Genomic DNA, 12,148 nt, shown 5'->3' on the forward strand with positions numbered 1-12,148 from the left:
GAAATTCCATGGTTAATGTTGCATGAGCCTGTGACAAATATTTCTGCAATCCATCAGTGAATCAATTGATCCTTCAGAATGATACAATCTTCAAGGTAAATAGAGAAACAGAGGAAACACAATTTCAGACGAGAGGAAATTTCATGGTAACAGAATTGTAATGAAGCCATATCAAAGTTATTGTTTTGGGCCAATTCATCATGAAAATTATTGATAATCCATCTCCATTCAATAGAGTAGTAGGTTTACAAAACATTATCTCTCCAATAGCCTTAATTGCTAATGAAAGCCCACTACATTTTTCTACAATTTCCACCCTAACTACATTCAACTTAAAATCTGGACCACTTTCACGAATCCGAAATATATAAGTACCATTAAGGATATTTTCGCTAATAATTAGTAGATTACATCTGTCATATTTTGTGTCCATTATAAAATTAAGTATTGGGACATCAATTAGCCACTGAATTAATTTTCTAAAAATTATGAAGGTTCTTATATCAATTTTATCTTCAACAATAATATTTAATTTATATCTTGATATAATAGATTATTAAAAAAAATTAATAAAAATAATATTTATTTTTAGCAAATAAAATATAATATTAAAAAATATATTGCAATGGTACCATTGTTAAGGGAGGCTGATTATTTTTACCATATCGATTATACCAACAAGTATCATCATAAATTTTTCTCATAGTCTTACAATTGTAACATATTTTATGTCACCACTATAGAAAATATCAATTAATTTTAAATTTATTTTATAAATAAATTTTATCTTTCAAAAGATAATTAAATAATTTCAAATTTTTTGTATATATGATTTATTGGACATAATAAAATATCATCCTATATTTGAAATATTGCTAACCCAATCCTAAATTAATCCTAGTTGAACCAACAATATATCCAAATCTAATTCAAAAGAATAAACAAATTCTATATTCTAATCCAACCTTGGCCACTAATTTTTTGAACTCATCTAGTATAACATTAAACTGATTCAGCCCATTATAGCCCATTATGTCTTGAGCAAACACAAGCTCATAAACATATTATTTATTATTAAATATTTAATCTTAAAGTCAATCAACAAATATAACTCATAATTTTAAATTTATTTTTTTAGATTTTATTTTTTTAAGCTATATATATATATATATATATATATAATTTTTTTAAAAAAATTAAAAAATTATATAAAAATATAATATATGGGTTTGAAAGTACGATTGGCCAATCCAACATCTAATATTATAATAGATTTTAGCACGGTGATGGGATCATTTTTTTGAATATCCAATCCATCCCAATCCAAATAGAATCCGTTAACCAATACATTATACAGTAGGAGATGGATTTAGAGTTTAGAATTAACATCTGTCCGGATTTGGAACTTAGGTCCCCCCGGATTATATATGAGAGTATATGAGAGGATTTGGGCTCCAAAATTTTATAACTTAGTCAATAAAATTATATCTATTTTTAAATAAATTAATAATATATTTATCCCGTTTGGATTCCTGTATGTAAATATCCTCGACCGCTCCCAGCTTCTGATTCGATTGAAACTCGAACGGAAAAGCCAGAGGAAAATCAACGATTAAAAAAAGGAAAGACGGAAAAAATCGAAAGGTAACACCTTTCTCCACATAGATTGATATTTTTTTTCCTTTTCCTTTATATCTTTTCATTTCATTACATTTTCTTTTTCGGGGTTCGGTGGGAAGGAGGACACCTGAGAGAGATCGGAGGGGTTTCTTTAGGTTCCGGTTGGGGTTTTATCTCGGGCATGTGGGTTTTGCGCGAGTTGTGGCGGTGTGAGTTGGTCCCTTGAGGGTTTGAGGGCTTGATCTTGATAGAAGCGTGATATTTTGTAGGGTTTGGGGATTTTCCATCGAAAGGATTCTTCTTTGGCTACAAAATTTTTAATTCATGCCCATTCTTTTTTACTGTGATCAGAAGGAGGCTCTGAACTCCTATTAGAAGATTTTGGCGTCTCCAGCAACCTACAGCGAGAGCGAGCGGCGATGTATCACTTCCGGACCCTCATCTTGCACCGCTTCCGCGGCCCCTCCCTCGGAAGCGCCACCTCCTCTTCTCCTCGCTTTCTCCATCTCGCGCTCGCCAGAAGATCCCTCCGTGAGGCGGGTCCCGCTGCCGGCGCCGCGGTGGCGGCGCTGCCGCACTACCATCGCACGCTGTTCAGACGGAGCCTGATCCTCCAGACCGTCCCGGAGCCGGTGAAGGTGGAGAGGCTTTCCGACTCCGATTCCGGTACCCTTCTCCTGTTGATGAGAATCCCACTTCGAAGATCGCTTGTTCTTGGATTCTTGTTTCTTCTCCAGGTTGCCTATTTTAGCATGATTTGGTGCAATATGGATCAGGGATTGTTGAGCTAAGGTTGGATCGTGGTGAGGCCAAAAACGCGATAGGGAAGGAGATGCTGAAAGGATTGCAGAACGCGCTCGAGGTGATCAAGGAGGATGCAGCAGCAAATGTGGTCATGGTCTGCAGTTCGGTTCCTACGGTTTTCTGTGCTGGGGCCGATCTCAAGGTAGCTACCAGGCGTGTTTGGATGTTCATTTTGGCTTGGCAGATGATAAAGATCCAAGTTTGATTGATTGTCACGGGAAAGGTGTTAGTTAGAGAAATCTTTTTTTAGGAAAGCAGTCATTATGAAATTTGTTATTTGGAGCCTGCAAGAATTGCTAAACCTAAATCAGTTGCTGAAACTCATGACCTATTGGTTATTAGAAGATTTAGGTTCAGTTGTATGAAGAAAGAAATATTCTTGAAAAGGATTGTGGCGAGAGTCTGAATAAATTGGCTGTTGAAAAGGTTGGTTTAAACATGTGTACTTGCTTTGCTAACGGTACATTGTGTCAACTATGTTTTGAAATATGCTTGGAGTCAAGCTTGCGTTTAGATTTTGCAATGCACAAGAAACTCAAACAAATTTTGTTTCAGTGCTGATGTTTCTACCATATGAAATTTTGACTGATGAGGATGTCTCTCATAAGATTGAAGCTATGCAACATTGTGGGACATGGAATGCTATTAGGCAAAAACAAAGATAAATCTATGAGATAGTTATGGAGCTTAGGTTGCATTCTTGATAAAACTTAGGTACGGTATGGTGTAAATGGGCCCAAGATGTGCATAAATTGGGATGATATGTGTAGGCAGAATAAAGCTAGGAAAAATTATATGTGCATGATCTCTATAGGGGCACTAATAGAAGACAAGGGGAAAGTAACTATAGTATGAGTTTTTTGGGTGTTGGCTACTCTAGGCCAGAAATGGCGCAATGCATTGGTGCCCTTAGTTCAGGTTAAGATGTTGAAAATATGCACGGTCATGAAGAAAGGAATTTGACGGCATATACTATAATTGAGATGAACATGTATTCTGATTTAGATAAGTAGGCCATGGAGGAGAATTGGTAGGCCGTGGAGGAGAATTGGTGGTCAAGCAGGAATAGACAAGTACCACTTCCAAAGGGCTTGTTTTCGGTTTCTTCAGTATTTTTAGGTGCTGCAAACAAGAAAACTCTCAAAGGACCCCTCTCTCTCTCTCTCTCTCTCTCTATCTATCTCATTCAATGAGATGCGATTGGGAATTTGAGTGTCTAAGCTTAAAATCTGACCATTCACTATGCTACAAGAATGTTAAGAAACCCTTTCTAGACAAAATCTTTAGGATGTATTCTATGTTAAGCTTGTATCTAGGACTTCAGTGGGTATAAGAACAGTGGAAATAATTGACTAAATTGCATGTCACAGGTTGAAATGTTGAGTTGGAGAAGAAGTCAAGTTGCTCTTTTATGTGACTAGACTAGATGCAGGAATCATGTTTGAGACTTAATTACTGATTTAAAATTCTGTCCATATGGCCACATATGCACCTGCATAAGCTGATGCAGTCTAACAACTGCACCATATTGGGCCAGTATGGTTCTTGTATGTGGCTGGATCACGGAGCAAGCTGTTAGGCACCAATGCTGACATGCACAGCCAACATATGCACTTTAAGCATTCTGGTGACCACATATTCTTCCCCTTCTCTCTCGTCTTAATTTGGTAATTGGTAGATTTGTTCATTGCATTAGCAAACTTGAAATTGAGCTTAGTACATAGGGAAGTGTTGTTATCGTATGAGGTCAACATGCCATGCTATACTAAAAATAAATGTGAAAATACATGCTTAGCAAATGTCATATATTTATATTTTTTCACTTATTTGTATCCATTATTGTGATTCCTTTTACCAAGTTCCTAACTGTCTTCATACTGTAGTTGCTTTTTAAAACCTTAGACTCAATGATGAAATATTAGGGGGAGGTTTGCCATGAAAGAAAAAATACATTCCTATTGGTTATCTTATGTTTGGTTGGGGTCATGAGAGGGTGGATAGATGAGATTGGAAGAATGGATGGCCTCTATCCATCATTTGGTTTAAAAAATTGCGAGGATGGATAAAAAAGGAGGGATCGTCTATCCATCTTGATCCATCAATTTGTATTCTCTCAAATTGGGAGGATGCAAGAAAAGATGGATGAAGCATTGATGAATAGATTTTTACAGTGACAAAATTATCCCTCATTAATTTTTTTGATAAAACTATAATATTTTTTTATTTTTTTATTCATATTATTTATATATGTTTTTATATATTCTATTAATCATATACTATTAAATTTTATTACTAATTATTTTAATTTTAGTACATAATTTTGATAATTATAATTAAATAATTAGAATTATTTTCTATTTCTTTATTTTTATTTACTTTTTTTAGTTAACTATTTGTATAATATTAACTAATTATTTAAATTAAATTATAAATTATTTAGTTATTTGTATAATTAATTTATAAAATCATTTATTAAATTAAGTTAAATTAAAATCAAATATTTTTATAATTTTTATATAATTATAGATTATAATCATTATAAGTTTATATATTGTTTACTTCTTAAGTATAAATAAGTGTTATACATTGATAATAGTAATATTTTTATCAAACGATAGTGTAATAAAAATATTATATAAATATCATCTATCTTTCCGTTCATTCCTCCTATACCAAATAAAGGAGAAACTTATTTCATCTATTCTTCCACGTTCCACCAAACATATTAAAGGATGGATGGAAGATCATCCATGCTCTCTCTCCATCCTTTCTCCATCCATCCTTTCTTCGATCTATCCTTCATACCACACGGAGGGTTAAAATTTCTAGTCAATCCAAGATAACTATGCATAAATTTTATATTCTCTCCATATCCAAGATCTAGTGTTAGCAGTTTGCTATGTTGGATGGCGTATATAGAGACGGCAATAGATCAGGTATGGGTCGGATGGGCTAATACTCATACCCGTCCAGCAATTAAAAATTTCATATCCATATACGTCTCGTATCCGCTTCAAATCAAGTTGGATAGATAAGAGGGGTTGGATTAGGTCGGATCGAATTGGATAAAGAACTCATTATGTAAATATTATAAAATAATTATAATTTTTAAAGGAGGATTTAGATTAAGATTATTGGATCGGATTTGGAGTGGGGCATACCATTATCCATATCCGATCCAAATCCGCTTTGGATATCTTTTCTAGAATCCATATCCACCCCAGATTCTAATCGAGTCAGATACTTGATGGTTCGGCTAAAATTGCCATCCTTAGCTGTTTACATGATTCTAACGGGAGATATTGTAGAAAGTAGAGAATTTTACTCTCTGAAAAACTTTGGCAGCTTCAATGGTGCTTGGTAATGTTGAAGAGTGGCATTGGACGATTGGGTTGGGGTAATAACAACATAGCTCGAACTCTCTATTTGGTACAAAAGATTGATTAAAGGAAGGATGGGTAGAGGAGGATGGATAAAAAAAAAGATGGATGGATCTTTCATCCATTCTTTCATATGTTTGGTGAAATATGAAACTATGGAATGATGAATAGAAATGATTCTCTTCTCTGTTTGATATAGAAGGAATGAACGGGAGGATGTATGATATTTGTATAACATTTTTACTAGACTATTCTTTGATAAAATATTACTATTATCAATTTTTAATACTTATTTATACTAAAGAAATAATATATAAATTTATAATTTGTATAATATATAATTATATAAATATTCAATTTTAATTTAAATTTAACGTAATATATGATTTTATAAATTAATTATTAATGAATAAATTATATATTAATTATATAATTAATTAATTAATTTATAATTTAATTTAAATAGTTAATTAATATTATACAAATAGTTAATTAAAAATAGTGAATAAAAATAGAGAAATAGAAGATAATTCTAATTATTTAATTATAATTATTGCAATTATGTATTAAAATTAAAATAATTTAATAGTATATGATTAATAGTATATATAAATAATATGAATGAAAAAGTGAAGAAACATTATAGTTTTGTCAAAAAAAATAATGAGGGTAATTTTGTCAATGCAAAAATTCATCCATTAATGGTCCATCCATCTTTTCTTGCATCCTCCAGAGATTGGGAGGATGTAAATTGATGGGTCAGGGTGAATGGATAATCTCTTCTTTTTTATCCATCCTGCAATTTTCGATCCGATGATGGATGGAGGTCATCCATCTTTCTAACCTCATCCATCCATCCTCTTATGACCCCAATCAAACATAGGATAAGGGTTCCTGGATTCTGATAAATATGGATCTTTAGGAACTAATTGGATTGTCCAAAGAGGCTTCTTGAGTTATTGGGTCAAGGGTTTGGAGAGAACTCTATAGCAGGGCAATAATGTACAATCCCTATTTTAGGTATATGGTAAGCTATAGGTGTGCAAGAAATTGGAAACATTTGTAAAGAGTTGGCTTATGAATTATGATAAAGCAGAAAAGGTGTTGAGACATCAACACAGTATTTTTTGAACCGTCTCGAATTGGACAGTTCAGGCTGTGCTGAATCGTACCGATAGAAAATTGGTTCGGTTCCGGCATGAAAAATAGCACAGCGGCCGTTTTGGAAAGAGGAAGAAGAAAGAGAGGAAGAGAGAGATAGTGGATGGGGGAGAGGAGAAGAGTGAGAAGAGGGTCACCGGAGGCCGCACAGAGGGGCCTGAGGGCGGTTGAGGTTGGAGGAGGGCCTCCACCCTCGTCTCGTGCGAAATACGGGTTCGTCCTTGTTTCAGCTTTTTTCTTTGGGTTTCATTGCGCAAAGTCGACAAACCCATTGCTGATTTCATCTATTTTATTTTTTTAAAATAATTTTGGTTGAAGTTGGCAAGTTGAAGTTGCCGACTTCAATCGAAATTATTTAAAATAAAATAGGCGAAGTCAGCAATGGATTTGCAAGCTTCGTGCGATGAAACCCAAAGAAAAAAGCCGAAACAGGGGCGAACCCATGTTTCCCACGAGATGAGGGCGAAGGCCCTCTCCGGCCTCGATCGCCAATCGAAATTATTTAAAAAAAATATAATAGGCGAAGTCGGCAATGGGTTTGCGGACTTCGTGTGATGAAACCAAAAAAAAAAGCCAAAATAGGGGCGAACCCTTGTTTCGCACGGGACGAGGGTGGAGGCTCTCCTCTAGCCTCGACCGTCCTCAAGCCCCTTAGTGTAGCCTTGGATGGTCGCCGGAGGCCCTCTCCTCTTCTCCCCCTCTCCCCTCTCTCTCTTCCTCTCTTTCTTCTCCCTCTCCCCTTCTCTGCCTTGTTGGTTCGGTCTGGCACGAAATGGTATGAAATCGTACCTAACCATACTGCCGGCCGGCCAGCACGGCCACTGGTTCCGGTTCAGCGGTCCTTGCATCAACATTTGGATGAACAATTTAGTGGGATTGGTTTTCTATCTGTCTTGGCTTTCTACCCTATGTTGTCATGGCTCCATATTGTTTTGGCTTTAGACATTTATCTCTTTCTCCAAAAATTATCATATATGCCTTGTGTTTTCTAGCCTATTCTTTTATTCATGCTTATATGTTATTTTTTAGACAGTAGACTTTTTTCTTGTTATTAAGGAATTGGATGTAAGTTTGTCATATCCCCACTTTTTCTCTACAAGCCTGGGTACAATCTACAAGCTTTGTTTGCCATCAACAACTCCTATCATTTTCAAACAAGGAGAAAAACCCAGCAATTGATTTTTCTATGCATTAATTTTTCCTTCTAAAGTAATGGTATCTAAATAATTTGCGAAGTCTCTTTGTTTTGTGGCTTATTTCTTCTGCCTTGGTGGGTCTTGTTAATTGCAGATATTAGGCATTGAAAACTGTTTCCATATCCAAGCTCCATTGACAAAGTTCGCATCATGTAAAGCTTGTAGTTTGAAACTTTCAAGTGTGTGTCAAGTGTTTACTAATTGCTACTGTCTTCTGAGGCGTCTTTGCATTTTCATGGCCTAGATGGAGGTCAAGTGAAGTACTGAGAGATAACTAGCAATGAGCTTGAATGAGGGAAGTGCTTGTTGTACTCGGACAGAATGATTTAACTTGAATCAATCTAATGATGATTGGTCTTTGTAACATGCTAGAAAAAATTCTTGCTAGTGATATTCTAGAGTGTAAGTTTTATATTCTTTCTTTTTTTTTACTATTTTAGGTAACTCAATTGCATCCATTGGTGTAAGTGCGTAGTATATTATAATTATTGTAAGAGTTGAAAGCAAGGGAACCCCAGATGGTTGAAATTATGCATGTTCTCTATGGTTACATTAAGAGCTTGTCATAATTATGTTATAATGCCTCTGCCTTTATAAAAATTTATTGTACTTCCCCCTTTCCGTGGATAGAGAAGCTTTCATATGTCGTGTTATTTATAAGTACCCTTGAATCCATTTTGTATGCATGCTCCATTCTACTGATTCTTATGCATTGGTTTAGAGCCATTTTTTCTGACCAAGACAAATTGTTCACTACTTCGGTTGAATTTGTATTCTCTTAACATTTCAAACTTTTCTGCAGAGAGCAAGCTTATTATTTTTCAAGTTCGAGATACACTTCTTTTTTGTGTTTCCTTTTCTCTTGTTGCCTTGCTTCATGCCATTTTGTTCTCATTTGCAAATGTCATATATGAATGTGCTATTACAATCTGCTTAATTCAATCATGATAATGCTCCTCTGGCAGGAACGAAAGAAGATGAGTTCTTCTGAAGTCCAGTTATTTGTGAACTCTTTACGGACAACATTCTCATACTTGGAGGTTTGTGCCTATGCACGTACTTTATATGCATCTTTAAACCTCTTGCAATCTTTCTTTAGAGAATCTGACTGCTGACGATTTATGCTAGTTAATTTTTAACTTTTCAATTGGTTTAAGATGGTATATAACTGTTAATAAGTTATACTGTTAATGATCTAACATATTCTTTTAAAAATGATAGACTCCTAATGGTAGAGCTATCATAAAACTAGTAATCGTTCCACAGTTCTTGGTTGGCTATTGAAAGTGGTGCGCAAATAAACCAGACTTGGGTTCTCCATCAAAATCTGTGCCCCCAAAATTTCATCCTTTTTATTGCAATACAGACGTTGATGAGGATGTAATCCAGACCAGAATGAGAATGATGAGATTTTCTCATAAAACACAAAATTAGTTGCATATAATTTTCTTTAACTAGATGATTTCAGCCATTCGTTATCTAATGTTTTATGTACTATTTATAACTTTTTATCTTCTTTTCCTTTTTTTTGGAAGATCAACTTCTGTCTTACAGAACATGAACTACTATATGCACATTGATTATTACCTCTCTGTTGCTTTTCTTTATTTTTTATGTGAAACTGATGATCTTTTTGCTCCATCCACTATCTTCTGTGTGTTTCATAGGCCCAACTTGACATCTGATGAACTGTATTTGATTTTTTTAAGTAGGCACTCTCTATTCCTGCAATTGCTGTTATTGAAGGAGCAGCATTGGGTGGTGGGCTAGAATTGGTTCTTTCATGTGATCTTCGCATATGCGGTATTGCTTTAGGAAAACAAATCCAATTAAACTGTCATACATTTCTCAGATGTTATATATATTAAGTAATGTAGGGATGGTTACTGACTTTGGAAGTTGTCCCGACCTATGACATGTAGGTGAGGATGCAATGTTTGGCATGCCGGAGACTGGACTTGCAATAATTCCTGGGTATGTGCTTATGCCAGATCTTATGTTAGCATGTCAAACATTTGTCCTACAACTGTCGATATGTCTTGTAGGTGAGAGTGATATTTTTCAGATTACAATTCCAAGCAACAAAGGTAATAGAGCTACAGCACTGGCGACATTTCCATTTTTCAACCCCAAAAAAAAATCATCAACTTAAGTCCAGGATGAATGCTAGATAATTGATCGAGAAAGCTAGAACTGTGAATTTGGTTCCTACTGAGAAGAAATTCTTATTCGATTCATATTTTACCATGCATTTCTGGCAAGATATTGATATATAATAGATACATCTGAGTCCTGAGATAATACAATACCGTTATTTTTTAAGTTGATTATTAGCATATGCAATAAGAAATCTTATTAGATAATGATGACTATACTGATTGCTAAGTTCTTCTTTTAATAAATTATTAGATGCATCATTTACTTCCTTTAAACAAAACTTTTTGGAGGCTTATCTTGATTCCCTTGTTAACATCCAGCATTACTGAATAATATACATAAAGTGGTTTTAGCTGAAAATACTATTTGAGCTGGCATAGTTGGATAATGAGGTTTTGCTGATGTCATAGAGGGGATGAAGATTGTACAGACTCTATTCTTTCTATTCTTTTTGTATATGCTGCACCTGACTTTTATCTTGGAGGAAAGAGATTGAATATTTTAGGTAACATCTTTTCGAGGAATGTTTAAGTTTCTGGAGGAACTATTATAGGTAACATCTTGATTAATGGATGTTGTTGGAGAAAATGAAACTGGACGAGTTTTGCTAATGCAATTGAACAAGTTTTGCTTATTTTGGTTCTTGCCTCTCTACACCTGATTGTAGAAGCCTTAAAACGTAGGTCTAGCGGCATATCATATTACATGCCATCCCCATGTAGAGCAATCTCACTTCCCAGAAATGTCATTATTTACAGAGCTGGAGGGACCCAACGTCTTCCTCGAGTAGTTGGAAGATCTGTGGCAAAGGAGCTCATATTCACTGGTCGGAAGATTGATGGAAAAGAAGCTTTCTCTTTGGGTAACTTATTATTTCTTCTTCTATAATACTAAAATAGCTTGCACCCGTGTGTGTTACTTGAGGTTCACCAACCTATAGTGTATTTCATGGCAGGACTTGTCAATTACTGTGTTCCTGCTGGAAAGGCATACATAAAAGCCCTTCAAGTTGCGAGAGATATAAATCAAAAGGTAGGGGATATGCTTGCTTTTTTCCACTTTCAGGAATTTGCTAAGACGAGTGTTCATGGAAAAGATTCTCATGATAATCATTATGGAACTCTGCCAAAGTAATTTGCATTTGCCATGACAAATAGTTGAGAAAAGGAGGTGTACTTTTCTTGCGTTCAAGGTCTTAGTTGAATACTGATGGATTGCATGTATTTGATGCTCTATTTCTGGTTATGGTTTTCGTTTATGTCCTCAGGGTCCCTTGGCTCTAAGGATGGCTAAACAAGCTATTAACCAAGGAATGGAAGTTGGCATGCCGTCAGCATTGGATGTAGAAGAGAGATGTTATGGGCAACTCCTGGATACAGAGGACCGTCTTGAAGGGTTAGCTGCCTTTGCAGAAAAGCGAAAGCCAAGATATGCGGGCAAATAGACCTGCAATAACCTGCAAAGGCAATTGCACAATAATGAAGCCTTCTGTTGTTGAAACTTTTACAGAAAATTATTCATTGGCTTCCTCAATTGGACCAAGATTGTACCTGCAAAGGAATTTGGAGGCAAATGTTGTTTACTAGCAGATGTATCAGAGAGCTTTGTTTAAGTTGATAAATTTAAAACAATGGTAATAAGAATTGCTATTTCAGTTTTGTGCCAATTATTATGATGGTGCCATGTTGATTGGCATGCATATCTCTGCTTGATACTTTCTTATGCAATCTAGCTGATATCCCTATTTTGTTTTGGGAGCAAATTAGTCCCTTGGCTATTCTAAAATCTAGTTGTCTTCTTATTATTGTTATAAAATTGTAATCGGTGGAT

The 12,148-nt window shown here is 35.0% G+C and overlaps 1 protein-coding gene across 3 annotated transcripts; it reads left to right on the plus strand.

The window, feature by feature from the left end:
• Positions 1-1,492: 1,492 nt before the first annotated feature.
• Positions 1,493-11,984, plus strand: LOC105043746 (probable enoyl-CoA hydratase 2, mitochondrial). Of its 3 annotated transcripts, XM_010921428.3 has the most exons (9): positions 1,493-1,644; positions 1,972-2,286; positions 2,397-2,566; positions 9,127-9,201; positions 9,874-9,964; positions 10,084-10,135; positions 11,077-11,180; positions 11,259-11,350; positions 11,586-11,984. In XM_010921428.3, the coding sequence occupies exons 2-9, from the start codon at positions 2,040-2,042 to the stop codon at positions 11,760-11,762; spliced, it is 1,008 nt and encodes a 335-aa protein (XP_010919730.1). In that variant the 5' UTR covers positions 1,493-1,644; positions 1,972-2,039; the 3' UTR covers positions 11,763-11,984. The 3 variants fall into 3 exon arrangements, with proteins under 3 accessions (XP_010919730.1, XP_073111752.1, XP_010919731.1); XM_073255651.1 differs by lacking the exon at positions 1,493-1,644 and having other exon boundaries at positions 1,731-2,286; XM_010921429.4 differs by lacking the exon at positions 1,493-1,644 and having other exon boundaries at positions 1,733-2,286; positions 11,274-11,350.
• The last annotated feature ends 164 nt before the right edge of the window (positions 11,985-12,148 follow it).

The sequence above is a fragment of the Elaeis guineensis genome, chromosome 4 (assembly GCF_000442705.2).
Source record: "Elaeis guineensis isolate ETL-2024a chromosome 4, EG11, whole genome shotgun sequence".
In the NCBI taxonomy this organism is placed as follows: Eukaryota; Viridiplantae; Streptophyta; class Magnoliopsida; order Arecales; family Arecaceae; genus Elaeis; species Elaeis guineensis.